This window comes from Pelodiscus sinensis, chromosome 1 (genome assembly GCF_052426305.1).
Source record: "Pelodiscus sinensis isolate ZL-2025 chromosome 1, ASM5242630v1, whole genome shotgun sequence".
NCBI lineage: Eukaryota > Metazoa > Chordata > Testudines > Trionychidae > Pelodiscus > Pelodiscus sinensis.
The window spans coordinates 299,099,171-299,122,314 of record NC_143052.1 but is presented as its reverse complement, the minus strand read 5'-3'; the positions used below and the strand labels follow the sequence as shown (position 1 = coordinate 299,122,314).

The following is a 23,144-nucleotide window of genomic DNA, read 5'->3' as shown; positions in this document are numbered from 1 at the left end:
CTGCCAGGCCTACACGGCAGAAGGGTTACATTTTGGGGGCTCGTCCGGGATTTACTGGATTAGTACCCCTCGCAAGCACATGTTGAGTGAGTTGCTGTTGTGGGAAATAATTGTGATTTGTATTTGAGGAAATTACTGTTTGTATCATGGCTTGTCTGTCAGGGTTGTTGGGCCCTGGCTCAGAAGCCTCTAGCTCAGAGGCAGCAACCTCAGCAGATGATTGGGCAAAAGCCCTGGGGCAAATCTTGGAGAAATGTGTGCTATCCCATGCTATGGCAAGCTCCTATTGTAAGTTAAGATTATTCCCTGGGGAAGAAGAGTTTGAACCCTGGCTGGAACACACCACTGAAATGCTAGAGCATTGGGCTGTGCCAGACAGAGAAAAACAAAGATGTTTAGTAGACAGTCTCCGGGGCCCTGCTTTAGATGTGATTCGCACCTTGAAGCTCACTAACCCTGAGTTCAGTGTAAAGGACTGCCTAGAGGCCCTCACTCGCACCTTTGGGAGCATGGAGGGTCCTGAAGACAGTTTTTGTAACTTTCTCAATGCTAAGCAGCACCTGGGAGAGAAGGTCTCAGCCTATGTACAGGGGTTGGAGAGGCTGCTACAGAGAGCTGTCATTAGGGGAGCCGTGACTGCTGAGCAGATGGACCAGACCAGATTGGCTCAAATTGTAAGAGGAACTGCATATTACAGCCCGATTCTACTACACCTCCGGCTAAGAGAATGACAGGAACACCCCCCTACATACTCCCAACTGATAAAGGAGGTCAGAGAGGAGGAAGAAAGGCAGGCTTCCAGTGGGCTTTGGGAGGCCCAGATGCCTAAGCCAACCAGCGCTGCACCCCGACAAACAGCCGGCGTGCTGGTCGTGAACACCAGTGGAGACATTGCCCAGCAAGTTCAGGTCCTGACAGAACGGATTGCTGAGTTGCAGAGAGCCATTGGCCAAGCAAGGATTTGCAGGGATGAGTAACCTTAGGCTGTGGTGATGGAGAAGTCAGCGCCTGGAGCTGCCATCCCACCCAGCCAAAAGAGGAGAGGAACATTTTTCTGCTACCAGTGTGGTCAAGATGGGCACAGGGCTGCACGTTGCCAAAATGAGGAAAATCCCAGTTTAGTTTATGGAAAGCTGAGAATCAGTCACGAGACGGTCGGGGGACAGGGACAACCCAGGCCCCCAGGATTTGACGGATTCCCAAGAAAAGACCACTCAGCTAGGATCTCTTCAGGACTCATAGGGCCTCGAGCAGAGGTCACCGTAAGGATTGAAGGGGCAGAGTGCAAAGCAGTGCTTGATACTGGATTGCAGGTGACAATTATATTCCAGTCATTCTACCAACAGATGCTCAGGCACCTGCCTATCCAGCCATTGACTGGCCTTGGCCTGTGTTGTCTCAGCATGAATGAATATCCCTACAAAAGGTGTGTCATAGTGCATTTGGAATTCCCTGAGGAAGTGGCAGGGGTAAGAGAAAAGGTGGACACAGTAGCCTTGATATGCCCCGACCCTAAAGGGGTCCCTGATGTGTCGGTGCTGATAGGGACCAACTCCAGTCTCTTCAAGGTGCTCGCAGAATACTGCAGACGATGGGCTGGGGACCAATATCTGGACACCCTGATGATCCACGCCTTTTGTGCTGAAGCCTATAGGAAAATTGAAGATGCTAAACAGGAGACGTCCTAGCTACCAATGGGTAGTCTAAGGTATGCAGGCACGAACCCTTTAGTAGTGCCTGCAAGGACAGAGCAGGAAGTGCTCGTCATGAGTACCTGGCTGAAAGGCAATAAACGAGTGTTCGCCATGGTAGAACAACCAACTGAAGGAGAGCTTCCTGATGGGGTCCTGGTCCCCTGTGGAGTTATAACCTTACCAGCAGCAGCCCAGGACACAGTCACGGTACTGATTGCAAATGAAACAAGACGTGATATTATTGTGAGTCAAGGGCAAAAGATAGCAGATCTTTTCGAGCCTGAATTGATTGTGAGTCCCCAGTGTGAACCGCACGTTCAGACTATAGATCCATCAAGGTTTGACTTTGGAGATTCACTCTTGGACGAAGAGTGGAAGGATCGCCTGAGGAAGAAGCTCTCTGAAAGACCCAAGGTATTCTCACTGCATGAGTGGGATGTGGGGTGTGCCAAAGGGGTTGAGCACAACATCAGGCTACATGATCCCCGACCCTTCGGGGAGAGATCTAGAAAAATTGCACTTTCAGAGATGGATGATGTGCGACATCACCTTCAGGAGCTGGCTGCAACTGGCATCATTACCAAGTCCCACAGCCCCTATGCCTCACTCATTGTGGTAGTCCACAAAAAGAATGGGAAAATTCGGATGTGTATTGACTACCGCACCCTGAACTGCCGTACTGTGGTTGACCAGTACACGATGCCCTGAGTAGAAGATGCATTAGATTGTTTATTGGGAAGCCAGTGGTTCTCAGTATTGGATCTTCGAAGTGGATACTACCAGATCCCCTTGGGAGCAGAAAACAAGGAGAAGACTGCCTTCATCTGCCCATTGGGGTTTTATCAGTTTGAATGCATGCCTCAAGGGATCTCTGGGGCCCCCACCACATTCCAGCGCCTCATGGAGAAAGTTGTAGGGGATATGAACTTACTGCACGTCTTGGTCTATTTGGATGATCTGATTGTATTTGGAAGGACCTTGGAAGAGCATGAAGACAGACTTCTTAAAGTACTTGACAGGTTGGAGGCCCATGGGCTGAAACTTTCCATTGATAAGTGTCAATTCTGCAGAACTTCAGTGAAATATGTTGGTCATATTGTGTCCCAAGAAGGTGTGAGTACCGACCCGGATAAAGTAGAAGCACTCACTACCTGGCCGCGCCCAAGAAACTACAGAGAGCTTAAGACTTTCCTTGGATTTAGTGGCTACTATCGGAGGTTTGTGAAGAATTATGCCACCATTGTAAAGCCTCTGAATGATCTTACCAGGGGATACCCGGCCATCAAGAGGGAGGCTAAGACCAAGAATAAGGGGAGGCCCCCCCGACCTCCTGATCCAAGACAATATGGCCCCCTAGAGCCCTTTGGACCACGATGGGATGAGGGATGTGAAAGGGCTTTCTGAGAGATCATTAGCTGTCTAACTGATGCTCCAGTCTTAGTTTTTGCTGACCCAAACAAGCCATTCCTCCTACATACAGACGCCAGTTTGGATGGTTTGGGAGCAGTCTTGTACCAAGATGTGAACGGCAACCGTAAACCTGTGGCCTTTGCCAGCCGAGGGCTGTCTGATAGTGAAACTCATTACCCCATCCACAAGTTGGAGTTCCTGGCCTTGAAGTGGGCCATCACTGAGAAATTTCGGGACTATTTGTACGGTGCTAAGTTTCAGGTATGGACAGACAACAACTCACTGACTTATGTACTGACAAGTGCTAAGCAGGATGCTACTGGACAACGATGGGTAGCCGCCCTGGCCAGCTATGAGTTCAGCATACAGTACCGATCAGGGAGAAACAATGTAGATGCGGATGCATTGTCTCGGCGTCCACAGCCAACAGAAATTGGTGAGATTCCTGTAGACGGAGTGAGAGCTATCTGCAACGGTAGTTATGAGAAGTCCAAGGCACATGAGAGTCCCCATGGGTGTGTTGCAGAAACACTGGGCCTACCCCCTGAGAGTGTACCCTCTGTCTCCGTGAACTACATTATGTTGGACCAGTCCCCCTTGCCCAGGCTCAATGCTTCTGACTGGCAGAGAGCACAGCTGCAAGATGCTGACATCCATAACACACTACTTGCAAAAAGAGAAAGGAAAAGCCCTAGTGCAGTTGCCACATCCACCCCTGAGGGTAAGCTACTGTTGCGGGAGTGGTGCAAACTGGAACTAATACAGAGGGTGCTGCACCGGATCACCGTAGATCCTTTGCAAAATCGACAAACGCAACGAGTGCTACCAAAAGAGTACAGAACCTTGGCCATGAGAGCCCTTCATGATGATTTTGGGCATTTGGGAATGGAGAAAACTCTGGAACTTATCTGTAGTAGGTTCTACTGGCCCCGAATGGCTGAAGATGTACGGAAAAAATGTGAGACCTGCGCCCGATGTGTTCATAGGAAAGCTCTGCCTACCAGAGCTGCCTATCTGGAGAATATCACCACCAGCAGGCTTTTGGAGCTGGCGTGTATCGATTTCTTGTCTTTAGAAATGGACAGGAAAAATATGGGGAACATTTTAATAGTGACTAACCATTATACCCAATATGCACAGGCATATCCCACACGTGACCAGCGGGCCACTACTGTGGCACGAGTTTTGTGGGAAAGATATTTTTCAGTGTATGGTCTCCCAACTCGGATACATTCTGACCAGGGGAGGGACTTTGAGAGTCACCTCTTGAAGGAGATGCTACAATTGTCCGGAGTTAAGAAGTCCAGAACAACACCTTACCACCCCAAGGTGACCCTCAGCCCGAGCGGTTCAATCGGACTCTACTAAATATGCTGGGGACTTTACGCCCAGACAAGAAAGCATCCTGGAGCCAGCATGTTGCATTTTTGGTGCATGCCTACAATGCTACAAGAAATGATGCTATAGGGGTCACCCCATTCTTCATGATGTTTGGACTGGAGCCGATACTGCATATAGACATATGCTTTGGAGTATCAGGAGATGGCGAGAGTTATGAAACACACTTGCAATATGTCTCCCGATTACAAGAAAAAATGCAGAATGCCTATTGCTTGGCTACTGCAGCTGCCCGGAAAAATGCAGACCGTAATAAACACCGATATGATGCGTGAGTGCGCCCACAAGAGCTCCAACCTGAGGACAGAGTTCTGCTACGAAATATGGGTATTGCTGGCAAACACAAGATTGCCGACAGTTGGAAGGCAATGCCTTACCGGGTGGTGGAAAAACTTAGAGATCTACTGGTCTACAAGATTAAACCAGAAACTGGGCCAGGGCAAGTAAAAACAGTGCATTGGAACCTTCTGCTGTCTGTGGGAGAATTGGCAGGCGCCCCTTATGAAATGGACCATGACATGGGGCCTCAGCGAAAAAGGAGTGTCCGGACAAGTCAACCACCCATCATATGGGCTCGTCTACACTGGCCCCTTTTCCGGAAGGGGCATGTTAATTTCACCTATCGTAGTAGGGAAATCCGCGGGGGATTTAAATATCCCCCGCGGCATTTAAATAAAAATGTCCGCCGCTTTTTGAAGTAGGAATAAGAGCCTCCGGAAAAGGGCGCTTTTTCCGGAGGATCGGGGCCAGTGTAGACGCTCTTTTCCGGCTTTTTTAAAAGCTGGAAAAAAGCGGCGGACATTTTTATTTAAATGCCGCGGGGGATATTTAAATCCCCCGCGGATTTCCCTACTACGATAGGTGAAATTAACATGCCCCTTCCGGAAAAGGGGCCAGTGTAGACGTAGCCCATGTGTGGTGAGCCCTGTTAAGCTAATCTGCCTCTACCCAGCACCTTTGAGAGTGAATCTGAAGAGGGAGATGATCCCATGGAGTATACTGAGATGCAGACCAGATTCCATCAGTGAGGCATGGAGAGAGCTCCACTTCTTTGGCTCTGAATCCTATGGCTGAGGCATTTAGGCCTGTGGAAGGAGGCCTGTGGAAGGAGGTTCGGTGTACTCGCCTAGACAAACCTCAGAGGATGAACTTGTCCCATCTACATCTTCAGATCTTCTGGGAGAGGAACGGGCTTCTGATGACACACCTGTGTCAGTGGACAGAGAGTATGTTCAAGGGGAAGGTGTCCCCAGTGCCCTGGACATCCCAGCATCTCAACAAGAGGTGCAACAGCATGTATCTGAAGAGAGGGTACCTACACATAACCCCTTGTCTGCCCAACCCCCAGAAGAGGTCCTCACAGTTCCTGCTGTGCCTGTGCTTGATAGGCGTGATAGGGTTATAAGACCAGTGAACAGGCTAACTTACAATGCACCAGGAGTGGTTAGTGAGGATGTGATACACCTGGCACACAGGCTTGTAGAGGCCATAGTGGGCTTCCTTAGACCCTTTGAAGAGAACTCACGTTGCCGGTATAATAAGGACGGCAAATTTTTGACTGGGGGGAGGATATAAGCAGGGGCTGAACTGCTGCTTGCTGTCAGACAGCTAAAAGGAGGGGTGGGTGTGCCCACTACAGTTGTTTAGCTCTGCAAGGTAATTAACTGTTAACTGTTGACATGTAAATACTGCTCAGGAGAGAATCCGAGGTGTGGCTATGTAAATCCCATTCAGCCAGGGCTGATGGAGGGTCAGTGTTGGAATGGAATGTGGAGAATTGTATATAATTTGGGACTGTTGTGGAGGTAACTAATCATGCTACCCCTAAATGTGGGAACTGTAAATCATGCCACCACTGCTTGCAGGAGAGACACCACCATCATGGTAAGAGGTCTCGGAATAACAAGCCTCCCCCCTTCCAGAGTTGAGTGAACTGAGCTGGAGGAAAGGGTTAAAGGGTTTGAGTCACCCTGCTTCACACCTGCCCGGTGTGAGCTATAAGACTGACCCAGCCTGCACCTTTCCCCCTTTGTTTAAGGACAGACCTAAAGCAGACTCCCTGAGGAGTCTTTTCTTTTGCTAGTCCAGTGAAAGCTGGATTCATTTGCCAGTCCAGCTGGTGGCTAAAGAGTTGAAATCACTGAGCACTGAAATCACTGGTTTGGCTGAGTGCCAGATCTATTGCAGCCAGTGAAGTGGCGGCGACCAGCGGTGTGGCGTGGAGCGGTGGCAGGTGAAGAGCGGCCACCAGCGGTGTGGCGTGGAGCGGCGGCAGGTGAGGAGTGACGACCAGCGGCGTGGCGTGGAGTGGCGGCAGGCGAGGAGCGGCGGCAGGTGCCCAGCGGAGCGTCCAGAGGAGTGGAACGAGACAGCTGGTGGAGCGTGGTGGAGTTTCGTATAAGGTGCCCCCTATCTATTTCCGCACCCTCATTTTTACCCAGATTGGGAGGTGAAACCCTGCGGGTGAACTTTGGGACTCTGGGTGGCATGGACCAGGGACAGAGACTTTTGGGGTGTCAGACTTTTTGGACTTCGGGCGATTCTTGGCTGGGGTGGGGGCTTGGCTCATGTTTGGGTTATGAATTCTGTTTGTGGTATTTTCCCCAAGTTAATGCTGTATGACTTCTCTCTCTCTGTTTCATTAAATGTTTCTTTCCTACACTCAGACTCAGTGCTTGCGCGTGGGGAAGCATTGCCTCTCAGAGGCACCCCAGGGGTGCGTGAATTTCCCAGATTACTGGGTTGGGGGCTTGAGCCGGTTCTATGTGAGATGAACTCCAAGATATTGAACCCAGCCCTGGTTACTGCCAGGCCTACCTGGCAGAAGGGTTACATACATATAATGTAAAACAAGCCGTCCAGCTAACAAGTAATAGTGGAAAGCACTTAGCGAACTCTCCAGGGTTGTGAGCCTGCAACCCAAGGAAGTCCACTGGGCTTTTGAGACAAAAGCAGAGTCTACACTGGCACTTCACAGCTCTGTAACTTTCTGGCTTGGGGGGTGTGAAAAACACTCCATACCCCAGCTCCCCGAGCTCAGCAAGTTACAATGGTGTAAAGCACCAGTGTGAATCAGAATCTACAAAATATTGCTGTATAAATACAAAAATACAGCATAGGGAGCTATATTCCCAGTGCTGATTGCTCCTTCCCTCATGGAAGTGCTTTACATAGATAGGCCCACAGACAGGGGTGGACGGTGTGAAAGGTGCAAAAGCACACCCTCATGGTCCTCCATGGTCCCCCATGGGGCTGATTCTGGCTGGCTGGGGGAAGGCAGGAGTGGTGCATTGCTCAAGGCTCCCTCCCCTGTGCTCCAGCCAGCCAGGGGAAGGCTGGGGCAGTGTGCTGCCCGAGCCTTCTCCCCCACCATGCTTCGACTGGCCAAGGGAAGGCTAGGGCTTGTGCTCTACCTTTACAACAAAACCACCCCCCCCCCAACAGAAATGTCTGCATATGGGTTTATAGGGTGCTGGGCGATCACTTTCCCAGTGCTCATGGCCACACTTTCAGTTTATAGTGCTGCTGCAGCTTTGCTTTAAACTTCTAAGACAAAGACAAGGGACTTTGGAAAATATATGGGGAGCAAAAAGTCATTCTGGTTATCCATCACTTAGTGCACAAAGGAAACAGCACCCTCTGAGTCTGTGAAAGTTCGATTCCCCTGGCCTGAAGGAGCAGGATTTTATGTACATAACGTATGCATATTGTCAGGCAGGCCAGACAGACTGCCCTCTCAGCTGCAAATGAACAGCAGTTGCATTATTGTTTGTTTAATGCTCCGCGATCACTTGATATTTTATTATTACATGGATAAGCCTGAAAATAGTTACCTTAAAATTCTCCTCCGTGAGTCCTGCTTCAGTTTTGGCATCTCTTATCATTGCAGCAACGTATCGCTTAACAAGATTTCTCATCACTTCCTAAAAGATTTAAAGGGTGTGTTAGTATTGCTAGTAATGCTAACTGGATATACATTCACTGAACCAATTGCATTTTCTTCTTCTTTTTCTAGTCTAGGGCACTATAAAAACTTTAAAATTCCTCGTGCCAGTCAAACGTTTTGATCAATGTGGATTTTTTTCAATGAAAAACATTTTTTCCAATATATTTGTCTTGAAAAATATGGGGGGAGGGGGCAGTTCTATCTTTTTCTAATAATTGCCCATGATAATAAAAATGGATAGTCACCTGGTATTGATGATGTCTTCTTAAATTATCAGCTGCACGTCTCTGAAAAGAAACAGATTGAGATACAGAGTGGAATTAATGCTAGTGACTCATTTTAAAAAAACATCAGCAACTGGTGGAAAGTGGCAGGACAGCAATAATATGGACTGAGAGAAGTGATGTGAAGGGCTGGTTTGAGGTCTTCTGGGAAGTTTTAATGCTAGTGAAAGGCCAATCATGGAGCCTGGGAGACCTGCCGACCAAAAAAAAAGCCAAGTAGATCCTTTGTGTCTTCTTCATACTGCAAAGGGGAGATTTGTGCCAGCTCTAAATATGCCAGAGTGGGCTGAAGCTTAGTGTTGGGTGCAGAGGATCTGTGATCAAACTGAGATGATCTCCACACACAGGGATGATTCCGGCCTTCAAAGCAAGGATAGAAGCTATCCAGGAGCTCAGTAGTGCACCATAACTTCCTGATAGGTTAGAGAGTGAATATTATCTCTTTACCAATGTTCCCTCTAATCTCTTCCATCCATGTGTGGATTGTTTTCATTTGTGTGTGGAATAATTTGTATGTGCACTGAGACATGTGCATATGTGCACCACTGGTAGAAACAAAAAACCTAGCTGGGGGCGTTCTGCTAACCATCTGGGCAGCATGTGAATCTCTCCAGCTCACATGAAACCCTGCTCTTCACCACTCCTAATCTTCCTGCACAAAGCTATGTGCAGTGAAGAATGAATTTGGGTGAAAGAAAAAATAAAGACCAAGTAAAGTTTTGCACTGTAGTGCAAAGGGCAGTCTTCTCAGATTAATGGTGCTTTTCATCTCTGAATGAATGAGTCAACATTAGGTCAACAGGAGCAAAAGAAAGCCAAACCTGTCCACATTACCGGATGGGCAATGCTCAAATGGTGGACAACTAAAAGTGGCTTCACAGGAAGAACTGGGTAAGACACAGCACTACTAACAACAAAGCAATGGGCATCTCATCCGATTGTACTCAGATACCTAAGGGGCCTCAGGAAGAAGGAAAAGAATTATTTGATTCTTACTCTGCTGGACAATTAACAAGGTCCTCAATAACAATTCAGGCTGGCTGATTGAAGTCTTTGCTCAGTCTATACCTTTGATTGTTAACCCTAGTTTACATTAATCGCTTCCAAGTCCAGAAGAGAAAACTATGACCATCTAGTCTGACCCCAGTCGGACACAGGCCAGAGAACTTTCCCAGAGTAATTCCTAGAACAGATCTTTTTTAACAAAATTCCAGCCTTGATTTAAAAATTGTCAGTGATGGAGAATCTACCACACCAATTGGTAAGTTGTCACAGAAGTTAATTACCCTCACTATTATACATTTATACTGTATTTCCCATTTAAATTTGTCTAGCTGAAATTTCCAGCCATTGCATTGTGTTATATTTCTGCAGGCTGCTGAAACACTTCACAGGGCCTTGGGGAGAGAAGGCTTGGGGCTGAGAGCTACACTCCTCCAGCCAGTTGTTCAGTGTGACCAGGACTGCAAGGTGCATGCTGTCAGGGGCTCCCGCAGCGATCTAAGGGGCTTGGGGCTCTGACCACTACTGCTGTACCAATAGTAACAGCCAGGAGCCCCTGGCTGTTTAATTAGACAGGCTTTGGGGCTGCTCCCCCCTTCCTCCAGTCAGCTGCCCTGCCTGTCTGTAGTAGATTAAAAAGCTCATTATCAAATATTTGTTCCTTGTGTAGAGCAATAGACCATAATCAAGTCACCCCTTAATCTTCTCTTTGTTAAAGTAAATAGAATGACTTCTTTGAGTCTATCGCTATAAGGCATGTCTTCTAATCCTTTAATCATTCTTTGGAGTCCTCTCTGAATTCTCTCCAGTTTACCCACATACTTCTTGAGTTCTGGAGAACAGAACTGGATACACCAGCAGAGGTCGCACCAGTGTCAAATACAGAATATATTAGAGGGAGCAAAACTGATTTTTTTTTTAAATTGCCTCCTATATTTGTCATTGCAGATGCAATTGTATGTCTGACCTAAGAGACCTGACAAAACTGAAGTCATAACAAATCAGGCATTTATATATTTTCTTCAGTTCTTGCAGTCAAAGCTGAGCTATAATCTACTTACAATTGGCATCATTCCTGTACTAGTGGATGGTTTGTAATTTCTGAATGAGCTCTCTCTTGTAATATACGGCGAAGTCATCATGAGGTTCCAGTAGAATGCAGGGATTAAGGTGTGGGGAGGGGAAAGCAGGGATGTTTCATTTTCTGTTGTGGTTGCTTCTCTGATAAGATACTGCAGGGAATGGTTCCCAAAGTGAGCAGCTGCCTTCTAGTTATTTCAGTGCTTTTTCCTGATTACATTTCTGGCTCATATATCATTTTGTGTATGTTAAATACAAGTTAGTGTGTCCCAGATCACTCAATCACCCAAAGAGAGAGTGGAAATGCATCAAGTCCTATGTCCAGAGGGTACAAAATTTCAGCAGTACCCCTTTGCAATGGAAGTGATGTCACCTTACCCCACTCTGCATTAAAGCAGTGTTGCTTTTGCAATGTTTTAAGCTAGGCCACGAGGTGGAGATATCTCCCTCTTGTTGGGAGAAGACTCAGGAAATCCTAACCGCATTAGATTAGCATCATTAACACTGGTCCTACAATTGACAGGTAACTGCTTTTGCGGTTATATATATTCTGGAGTCTGTTATTTCCACTCCAACTCATCTGATGAAATGGGTTTTTACCCAGGAAGGCTCATGATATAATATATTTGTTAGTCTCTGAGGTGCTACTAGACTACTTGTTGTTTTTAACAGCATTAGATTTCATGAGGACAAGTCTGACTCACAGAGGATTTGGTAATGAGGAAAGAATCATTTAAAGATATCACTAAAATGTGCCTAGCTTGAGGTAAAGGTAGTGAACCCAATAAACACAATAAATACTGACTCCTGCATTGCAGAAAACATCACCCCAGCTGAACCCTGTCGTTATTTACAGTGAAATTCAAAATAAACGCATCAGCTCCAGTTCAGCTCCTCTGTCAGCTCTGGTTTCTATGGTACAAGATAATACTGATTAGCCAGATCAGTTATTTACTGATCATGCACCCTCTGAAGTCAATGGCAAAGAGTGTGGTGACTGTTTAGCACACAGAATGGTAACACAGGATTCCAGCGGAATGTACAAACCATATTTCTCAATGTGTAACTATCTCCAGAATATTTTTGCCCCAAGTATAATATCATTCTAGTAATTATAGTATCTAACTAGTGTTCAACATCTCAGTTCTCCCGCTCCAATGCAAATACTCATATCCTTTCTTTAGTTCCTTCTTCCCTTTCTCTTTTTTCTCACGGCAGAATGGACCCTCGCCTAAAGCCTTCTGAGAATTCATTGCCATGAATTGTTTACCAACTGCTGATTCCCAGCTCTGGTTGGGAACTGCAAAAAATGTGTGCCCAAGACCTGTGAGGGCTTCCACAGAGTGAGGATGAGAGAGGTTTGCAGGGTCCAAGGCAGCATGCCGTGGTTGGCTGTGCTGCACGGCTAGGTGGCTCCCCAGCCAGGGCAGTGAGCAAGCAGCTGCGTGGGGAGGTGCTGGGCAGTGCGGGGCCCTGAATGCACAAGGCCCAAGGCAATGGCCTTGCTCACCATGCCCAAAGGCTGGGCCTGGGTGTAGAACAGGACATCTTACAGATAAGAAACATACCTCACCTCCCAGTTCTATTCCTCTGACTCCCAAACTAGCACCCCATCCATTCCTTTAAAACTCCTTCAAAACAGGTAGTTCCCAGGGGTTATCTTCTACAGAGACTGAAAGTTTCCTAAAGGCTATGGCCCAATTTTTCAAAGATCACCTCTAATTGAGGCAGTATTATTTTTTTGTAACAAAACCTAGTTTATTGGCTGCTTTTGAACACTGACACATAGTCATAACATTGTTAGGTTGGGTGCCATCATCACATTATTGGACAGTACACTAACAGTATTTTAATCTCTCTGAGTGATTGATACCTATAAAAGGATTCAACGGAAATTAATTATGATTGCTTTAAAAATATTGTAGATCCCCAGATCCTCCATTAGCGTAAATTGGAATAACCCCGTGAAATTTCACACAGTTAAGACCACAGAATAATTTGGCTCAAAATGTTTAATAGATGAATGTTATGTTCCCCAATCTTATTTTTCTGTCTGGTTCTTATCTGCACTTGTTTCTTACCCTCCTATTGCTCAACTTTTAGGTTAATCATTTCCCATCATTCTTTCTCAATCTAGGTCACGTTTTTTGTTTTGTTTTTCTTTCTTTCTCAAACTTCCTTTCTTCCTGGCTTTTCTTTATCAGCTGTAATGTATCCATCTCTTTTCACTTGGCTGATTCCTGCAGTCTATTTTTCATAATCCGTTTCAATGCCATCTTTAGGCCACCTTCTTTTTTTGTTTGTTTTTGTTTTGTTTTTTGCTGACACCCACTTTTTCCCTTTCTGTGTCTGTCCCTTTTCCTTTTCCTTTTCCTTTTCCTTTTCCTTTTCCTTTTCCGGTTCTTTCTTTCTTTCTTTCTTTCTTTCTTTCTTTCTTTCTTTCTTATCTATAGTAGTGGCAGCGAAACCCAAGCATACTAGCCTTTCATGATGTGAATTCAATGTATTTTCAGGAAATCTGGAGTAGTTTCAGCTGTCATTCTGCATATCCATCATATGTGAGTCATCTCTGCATGCTTGTTTCTTGATATGTCCACCCAGGAGAACAAAAGCTCTCACTTATTAAAGTGAATGACAGGATATGACAGGGCAATGAGTGGGGCAATTCTAGACCATCACCCATTTGATGAAAACAAGCGAAAACGGGTAAGGAAAGAAGGGGTATAAATGAATAGAAAGGTGTCCAAGATAGGAGAATTCCTCACATCCTCAGTGTAATCACCCCCATCCTTGGTCCAGGGGTAAACTGGTTTCATTAAAGAGTGTGTCATTGAGTTTAATAGAGCCAGAATTGTATTTCTTGTATTTTTCCTTTATATGCTCCCTTCCAATTGTGTCTCACACTCATCAGTCTTCATAGTATTTATCCTGGCAATGTCCCTATGAGATAGGGATGTACTATCACCCCCACTTTGCAGGGAGGGAATAACAGCATAGTAGAAACTTAGGGTATGTCTAGACTATGGGGGTTTTCTGGGAGGTCCAGGGAATATGTCTGCTCTTCCACTTTTTTTGGCTCTCTTTCGGAAGCCCTGTCTTCCTCCTCTCATGAGGAAGAAGGGCTCTTCTGAAAGAGGGGTTTTCCCTGAAATTTGGCCCAGTCTAGATGGGCCAAATTTCAGAAAAGCCTCTTCCAAAAAAACTTGTTGCGAGGAGTAACGGTAGTTCGAACTAGGAAGCCTAGTTCGAACTACCTAGTTCGTGCCCCATGTAGCCGCGCTGCACGGGGTTCGAACCCGCGGGGTTTTAAAAATGGCGGCTCCCCGCTTATGCAAATGAAGCCTGGGAAATTCAAATCCCGGGCTTCATTTGCAAGTGCGGTATGCCTACATTACCCTCCAAGTTCGAACTAGGAGGGTAGTGTAGACATACCCTCAGGGATGCTTCCAAAGAGTGCTTTAACAGTGAGCCATCTTCATGCATTGTGTTGTACTGTGCTCAGGCCCGCTGATGGAGGTCACCTGAACTATCGCAACAGTGGCAGCAGCCGGAGACCTGGGACCCTCTGAACTGCTGTTGGAGTGCTGATCTATGCAGCTCTGAAGGCTCAGGGCAGGACACCCTGCAGTGTAGGTGTTGCTAAGGGCTAACTGCCCTCAGCCCCAACCTTCCACTCTAGGGCCCACCCTTTCTAGCGGCACAGAGCTGTATCCCCCCTTGCTTTCCCCAGAGACCCACAGCAGCTGTCGGCTCTGCTGACTGTGCTCTCCCTGACCCTGCTATTTTGAGGCCTGATACATATTGTACGGTGCTCAGTGTGCATGAATGAATATAACACTGTGAATGTGCCTATTGATTTTGTGATGCTTGCTGTACTTTTATGGTTACTGTGGTTTTTTTCATTGATCCTATGAGCTGTGTCGCACCATATAAGAACAATTAAGTGGGTGTTTTCAGTACTGCTAGGCATTCTGCAGCATATGTTGGGAAATAACCAAGATGGTTAATTTCCCAAACAACAGAATTTTCTTGAGTAACAAAAACACTGCAAAAATCCTTTGCAAGTTAAGAGCAAAACTTCTTAACTGTTATGGAACAGAGCTTAAGAAGGGGGAAGGAACAGTCACATCCACGCTAGCTACCCATACAGCAACCACAGCTCTGACAGGTAAGTGTATATGAAGTTGGGTTGGCCTTATTGTCCCCCCATGTGGAGTGGGAGGAGCGGGGTTGCAGACCCTTATGCTGTATGGACAGTTGCTGGCACTGAAGGAAGATGCTCTACTGAAGTTCCTGTAAAGGAAGGCAAAAATGTGACTCTCGAAACAGGAGGTACACAAGTATCTGTATCATGGGTGTTCATTGTCAGAGAAGTCCGACTGTGTCCTGGTGCAGCTCCCTCTCCTTTTCCTCTTGATATTCCTCTGACTTTCTCCTCTTTGATTTTGCCTTCTCCACACACTGTGCAATATTCACCCTCCAACCCCTCTGATCAGGGTCTGATGCAGCATGGGCTTGCAGGATCTTGCTGAGCATGTCACCCTGAGTCCTCTTCTTTCTTCTCATGCAGCTCAGGTGTCCCACAGCTCTGAGAGGGAACCCCTCACAGCCAAAATAGAAGCAGCTACCGATAAAACACAAAGAGGTTCTACTGTCAGTGTTGTCCCAACAGAAGGTGAATATTAAAATTCAGAGCTCCCTTGACTCACTCCCCTAAAGTTCTAAGCAAGGCACATTCATTGACACTTCTGCTTCAGAGTGTTTGTGCATGGCCCCACCCCCAGCACCAGCCATCGGGAGCAGGTCCTTCCGGGTGAGAGAAATTAGGACAGAACTGCTCAGTTATATGAAACAATGGATATAGGGCACTGACAAGAGGCACCCTTTCCCGGGGGAGGGTGCGTGATTTTAGCTGAAATCTCTCTCCTGGGGTAACAGAGGCATGGCTACTGCTGGAGCCCCAAAGCAGCTCATGCCTGTATTGCACTCGCCTGTTTACTCCAATGGTGCCTGCTGAAACTATTGCAGACTGGTGTGTGAAAGGGTCCTAGTGCAGAGAGAAATGAGGCTGCCATCCCCAGGCAGCATTGAGAGAAGATCACAGAGGGCCTCCATGAAAGTTTCATCAAGATTTCTCAGCTGCATTCAAGGGTCATCCCTGTATACCTAAGCAAATTGCTGATCTTGTCCCCGGCCCCAATGCCCCAGACTAACTCTAGAAGGGAATAAAAAGCAGATAACAACTGTATCTCTCTTTGGTGTGCTATGAACTCTTCCACTGTGAGTACACTAGTGAAAAGCCCAATAGCTGTGTCCCATTAATTGGGAACTCCACCAGCACATCACTGAAACGGGACATCCATTTGCACACTTACCTGAAGTTCTTTCTCCTGCATTGGGCTTGCCCGTGCTCAATGGCTAGGTCTGTGGTGGAGTCTCAAACAGGTCCTGGCTCGTGGCAGAGCTGAGCCCTGCAATCTGATGTCCTCCATCTTTTTCCTCTTCTCCTCACTGTTCACAGCAGGGGCCTGTGACTCAGGCTCCTCGGAGGGATCCACTGCTGTCTGCAATGTGTGGGGCGGTTCCACCAATAGTGGCAAGCAGCACTTTGTAAAAATGGCAGGTCTGTGGCTCAGCACCTGATCTACTGTTGGGGCGCACCTGCCACAGTTCCTTCACTCTCAGGCAGCGCTGCTGCCAATCCCTATTGCATCACTTCCCCTGCAGCCATGGGCAACTTGCTTAGAGATGTCCACACTTTGACAGAAGGCCCAGGAGATCTAGTGTCTCCTGTGTGCTTCAGGCTGGAGAGCCTCTGGAGAGCAGGGCTGGCATGGCCAGCTGGGCCATCAGGAAAAGGCACTTCTCCATTTTCCTAAGTTTTTAACTGGTGGAGGTGCAGGGGGCAGGGTGGCAGGGGAGATTCCTGCCTCTGTGATCCCTGAGCAATGCAACTCACAATTGTGAGAAGAGTTGGCAGTGCCTGTCATTGTGAGACAGCTGCTGGAGAACTGTTGGGGACAATATAGTAAGGCAGTGTCTATGCTCATGTGGCGCTGACTTCAGTATATGGACCATAGCTCAATTATTGTTTGTTACTGTGTCTCTAATCGGAGGGAGACACATATACGTGTTGCTACATGCACAATGAGGTCAACAAAGCCTGTGTTGACCTAACTGTGTTGTGCGGCTCAGGCCTACATGATTTTCCAGCTCTGCAAGAATTAAAACCACCTAGTTAGGAAAGTGATAGAAATGTAGCCGTGTTAGTCTGGTGTAGCTGAAACAAAATACAGGACAATGTAGCACTTTAAAGACTAACAAGATGGTTTATTAGATGATGAGCTTTCGTGGGCCATACCAATACCACACTAATACCAACCCTGGTACTTTCCCTTGCAACAAACCCCGTTGCCAGCGTTGTCCACATATTCACTCTGCTGACACCATCACTGGGCCTAACCAAGTGAGTTATAAGATCAAGAATACATATTCCTGCGCATCCAGAAATATAATTTATGCTATCATGTGCCGAAAGTGTCCGTCTGCTATGTACATTGGACAAACGTCTCAGACACTTCGCCAAAGAATCAATGCCCACAAAACAGACATTAGACAGGATCACAAAGAAAAAACAGTTTCTTGCCATTTCAACCAGAAAGGACACTGTCTCAATGACCTAATCACATGCATCTTACTTCAGAAGACATTCAAATCTGCACTTGAAAGGGAATCCTCTGAACTGGCATTCATGCTAAAATTCGACACTCTCCGCAGGGGGCTGAACAAAGACCCCAACTACCTTACCCATTACAAAGATAGCTTCCCCAATTATCACCTCTAGTACCATTAACTCACAGACATCTCCCCTTCCCCACCTCTAATATCATTAACTCACAGGCATTTACCTTCCTCCCCCCCCCCCCCGGCATCCTCCCTCTGTTCTGTAATGTGATTTGTTCTTTTCATATGTGTTCTTTTTTTTTTAAATTGTATCCTTTGGTATATATGGTTGTGACTATTTTCTTCCACTAGTTAGGAAAGGATGGGAGGACACCAATTAAGACCCAGGATGGTTTATTCCTTACCCCTATGGTTCCAAAGCTTTCGGGTTTTCTTCTAATCTTTTTCTTGCACAGATGTCTCCATGTCCATCTGATCAGATACCAGAGAGACTTGGGGCTTGGTAAAACATTGAAGGGAGTGGGCAGAGTCCCTCCTTCTTCAAAATAACTCATCCAAAGTTTTGTTCGAGCAAACTTCCATTCAATGTCAGCATGATCCTGTACACGAGAAACATAACAACTGACAAATTGCTAAATTAACAAGGTGGGGGGAAAAACTTGCAGGGGTCTTAGAACCTAAACATATCCTGAAGTGCTAATTAAATGGCTTGTAAAAAACATAGCTGTCTCTTTGGGATAGAAATGTTAATGCAGGAATTGACTTGTTTAACTCAATAAGAGATAGTCTGGATAGCATGTCACAATTAATCTTTTTTCCATGACTACAGAGATTTAAAATAGTTAAATGCCTCTAAGGCATCAGAGGAAAATTTCAAACAGAAAAAAAATGCTAAAAGTGGTCTTTTACTATAGCATCATACAGCGTTCCCTCTAAGATTTTCCATCCATGAGTGGAGTGAGCTTTGTCTTGTGCACCAATATTGAGTTCATGTGCACTTGTTCAGGTGTGTGCCGCTGTGGCACCCAAGTTATAAACCTCTCCCTTTCCTCCTCTGGGGCCATGTCTCGCACCCTCACCTAACCCCATCTTGCTCCCCTGCAGCCTGCTGCCTCCCCCCACCCTCACCCTTCTCTGCCATCCTGACTCCTGCCCTTCTCATTCCCCTCAGCCCTCCCAGGACTTGCCCCACTTCCTCATTCTCTCTGACCCCTGAACCAGCCCTTCCATTCCCCCTCGTGCTCATCCCTCCTCTAGGCCCCCTCCACATCCCTTCTCCTAACACCTCCCTCTACCCTCCTGCCCTGCCTTTCTTCTCTGCCTTCTGGTGCCTGTCCCTCCACTCCCCTCCCCATGTCTGCCCTTCTGCTTCACCCCCACAATCCGCTGGCATCTGTACCTTCCCTTACCCACTGCACTCTCCTGGTGCTTTCCCTTTCCCTCATTCTCTCTGTCCTCCCAACATCTGCCCCCTTGCCCTCTTTGTCCCTGGTTTCCACTCCCTCATCACCCTCTGCCCCAATTCTCCTCACACCCCTCTGCACATGACTTGCTCCATCCCCTGCCTTCCTCATGCCCACCTTCCTTTCAACCCCTCTTCTCCTAGCACCCACTTCTCCTCTCTCCTCTGCCTTCTTCTTGCCCCCATTGCCTCTCTGTTCTTCTCTCCCAGCATCACCCTGTCCCCTCCCATTTCCCACCGCCACTGACACCTTCCCTTACTAGCTTATATAAGGTGGGACCTGGGAAATGTGGTCAAAGTGGGTCCCATTTTGAGCAGGCTCCATTAATTGTCAACCTTGACAATTCAGACATCAGCAGTTAAGCTCCCCTCCTCCCCCACGAATAGCATGAGTTTAAAAATGATATTGGATTATTTTAATTTGTTTTCTGGCTTTTATGCCTTTTGAGTACTCTCAGAGAATGCTTTGTGCTTTTCCCTGCAACCATGAGTGTTGGAAGCAAGACATAAGAAGTAATTCTTCCACTCTGCTCTATACTGATTAGGCCACAATTGGAGTACTCTTTCCAGTCCTAGGCACCACATTTCAGGAAAATTGTGGCAAAATTGGAAAGAGTCCAGAGAATCTCCATCATGAGAGATTTTTAAGAGCAGTTTAAACAAACACTGTCAGGGATGATCTAGATGGTCCTGCTATGAGTGTATGGGACTGGACATAATGACCTCTTGAGGTTCCTTCCAGCCTTGTGATTCTGTGATTCCATGAGGGGTGGAAATATATTTTTAAAAATGAAAGTTGAGATTCTCTCTTAATCATATGCGTTCAGGAGATGAGTATTTAAATAAAAAGTAAATATAGTGAGAGTTGCAATCAAATTGTGAGAACTGACAACACTAGTTGCTTTCGTGTTTTGAACACAGTGCTGTACAGAGTTGTGGGTTTGTTGCCATATAAATAGATCTGGGCAGGAAACAATGTTCTTGCCCTATTCCACATTAGAATAAAATAGGATAAAACTCTCTATCCATTTTTTATGGGGAAGAAAAGAAGAGAAAATGCCTTCCTTCGCCTACCATATGGGAGACCCAGGTTCAAGTTCCTGTTTATAATAGATAACTTAAAAAAATTGAAATAAAATGATTCTTTCAAAATTTTCTTTTACAGAGAATGTAAAAAAAAAAAAAAAAAATCTGATTTAATTCCTAATCAGAGTAAAACCAACTTCTGAAATTCTGAAATCCTAAGATCCATCATGAAGAGGCATTTATGCTCTTCCCACAGTTCTAGTAATGACTGCAACTGCTAAGGATCCATCCATGTAATGGGTATTAAGATATCTTAAAAAAAAAGTTAAGTTTCTGATTAAGATAAAGACATAGTTGTCCTTAAATGAGAAAATGGGAACACTGCAGCTTGCTTATATTTCATCAAATCAGATACAACTACAACTTTGCATTCTCTGTTAGCAGGAGAGCCAGTGCGATTTGTAAAAACACCACATCATGAAACAATATCACTTTCAGTTAACAGACTCTCTCTTGCAAGGGATTAAAACTTGCATAGAGACTTAAAGAACTGAAGGTGGGGAATTAAATATTCAAAACTCTCTCAATGCACTCTCTCAGATCCTGCTATCCCTGCTTAAGCAAATATCTGTTTAAAGTAGATACGTGCTTTGATTTAGCAAGAAATGAAGGATCCTTCTTACAGCTACACTTATGCTTGTCCCAATAGCTGAGATTTTCAAAGTTGACTAAGGAATTTAGACACACGGTTCCCATTAATGTTATCTTTGTGCTCAGCAAGAATCACTAGATATAGTACCAACCACTGCTTTGGCTTGAAGTCTGGAAAATAGCCTGTGAACGCTTAATCTGTCTTGACTGTTAAACAGTAAATATGCGACTAGACTGTTGCAGATTCCTGATTCTGAGGGCAAATCCTGGCTAGAACAGCCTGCTCCAATCCAGGGTTGTCATCAGCTGGCATGATAAACCCTGCCTTTCCCACAACCCAACTGCTATATCAGGAGCATCAGAGCAGCAGTCAGAATTCTGGGAGAATTCTCATCTGGCCAATTCCAGCATTTCTCTAGTCTGTACTTCCAGGATAGTGCAAAGGCACTAAAAGCAATTATAGACTCTATCCCTGTATTCTATATTTGGATGGGATTTAATGCTGGAACATCTGAAAGAAAATACTCATTGCAAGTGATTTAAATAAGGAGAAATAACTTACAGCAATGAGCTGGTAAGAGTTATTCATCATGGCTATTAGCATGTTGAGTAGAACAACCAACGAGATGACGTTATAGGTTCCAAACATGGTGGCCCCAACAAACTCCGTAAATTCATGTCGTGCTTTTACATTGGTCACGTACAGATTGATAAGACCAAATATAGACCAGAATAATGACTGTAAAGTTTCAAATAATCTGAAATATAAAGAAATAAGAGTCAAATACACATCTCCAAGTGTTTCCCCACATGCTTGGTCAAAGTCCTTTGTGATACCAGAGGACAAGCTTTGCCCTTGTACAAACAAAAGTATGTAATTTCCCAGGGAAATTTTCTAACTCTCCAAGCTTAAATCCTTAAAGCAAGGCATCTAAGTACATAAATATGCCCTTCAGTGAATTGCTGATCCTATTCAAATCTGCGCTCAGCACTTCTGAAAACCAAACCAGTTATTTAAATATAGGCACCTACATTTGAAATTTGTGGCCAACATGCCTAAAATTGATCCTACTGATGTCAGTGAGATCTTTGCTTTGATATCAATGGGCAAGAATTGGACCTCTAGAATAATTTGATGACTAAATTTCAGCAGTGGGTATGCCATATGAGAAAAGCAATAGCAGTGGGTTAAAACTTTGTTAGTATCAAAGAACACTTTGCATGATCACTCAGTAATGTGCTTTAATAATATCTAATTGCAAAGGATTGCCCATAATTAGCATACATACATGTTGTTTAGTAAAGAGCTCAGAAATTCAAAGATACATCTGACAATTGCAAAATGACATTGTGTTTCTTCAGTTAAATTATAATACTCTCATAGGGTACGTCTACACTACAGCACCAGTTAGAACTAACGCGTCTAGAACTAAAAACTAGTTCGAATTAGCGTTTTGCTAATTTGAACTAGCAAGTCCACATTGAGTGGACTCTGAACAGGGCTTAAGGATGGCCGGAAGCAGTGCCGGCAGGGCATAAGAGGAGGACTTAGAGCATGGAGATGCTGTCTCAGGCTAGCCGAGGGCTGCGCTTAAAGGGTCCCGACCCCCACCCCGGACAGACAGTTCTAAGGGGTGCCCCGCTTGCAAAGAAGTTCTGGCTTGGAGTGCCCGGAGTACCCACACTGGGCACATCACAGCACTCGGCCATCAGCCCGGCCGCACTTGCCACAGGCTGCCATCTGGGGAGAGGGGGCAATCGGGGGGCTGCAGGAGAGCTTCCACCCCCAGAAGCCCGCAGAGCCAGCCCAGTTCTCCCCATTGGGGGCTCGTACCCCATTCCTCCCTCACCTCCTTCCACTTACCCTTCCCTAGCCCCCCTTCTTATTGATGTACAAAATAAAGATAACGTTTCTTCCAACATTGACTCTGTCTTTATTGAACAAAACTGGGGGAGACTGGGAAAAGGAGGTGGGAGAGGGGAAGAGAAAGGCTGGGAGAGGGGAGGGCAACTAACATGATCAGGGGTTGGGAACAGGTCCCAGATGAAGAGAGGCTACAGAGACTGGGACTGTTCAGCTTAGAAAAGAGGAGATGGAGCGGGGACAGAATAGAGGTCTCTAAAAGCAGGGGTTGGGTGGAGAGGGTGCATTCAGAAAAGTTCTTCCTGAGTTCCCATAAAGAAGGACTAGAGGACACCAAAGGAAAGGAATGGGTAGCAGGCTTGAAACTAGTAAGAGAAAGTTGTTGTTCTTCCCAAAGCAAATAGTTAACCTGTGGAACTCCTTGCTGCAGGAGGCTGTGAAGGCTACAACTAGAACAGAGTTGAAAGGGAAGTGAGATCAAGTCATGGAGGTTGGGTCCATGGAGTAGTCTTAGCCAGGGGGTAGGAGTGGTGTCCCTGCCCAAAGTTTGTGGAAGGCTGGAGAGGGATGGCACGAGACAAATGGCTTGGTCACTGTCTTTGGTCCATCCCCTCCAGGGTTCCTAGGGTTGGCCGCTGTTGGC

General features: G+C 46.1%; 1 protein-coding gene across 2 annotated transcripts in view; it reads right to left on the bottom strand.

Annotated features, from left to right (window-relative positions):
* TRPC4 (transient receptor potential cation channel subfamily C member 4) overlaps nucleotides 1–23,144 on the bottom strand; it is a 237,796-nt gene that overhangs the window by 4,521 nt on the left and 210,131 nt on the right. For both annotated transcript variants that reach the window (XM_006124925.5, XM_075919126.2), the window contains 4 exons: nucleotides 21,200–21,395; nucleotides 17,903–18,097; nucleotides 8,694–8,735; nucleotides 8,336–8,425 (listed from right to left, as the gene is read on the bottom strand). In XM_006124925.5, coding sequence (XP_006124987.1) covers nucleotides 8,336–8,425; nucleotides 8,694–8,735; nucleotides 17,903–18,097; nucleotides 21,200–21,395 — 523 coding nt within the window. The remainder of the gene's footprint in view (nucleotides 1–8,335; nucleotides 8,426–8,693; nucleotides 8,736–17,902; nucleotides 18,098–21,199; nucleotides 21,396–23,144) is intronic.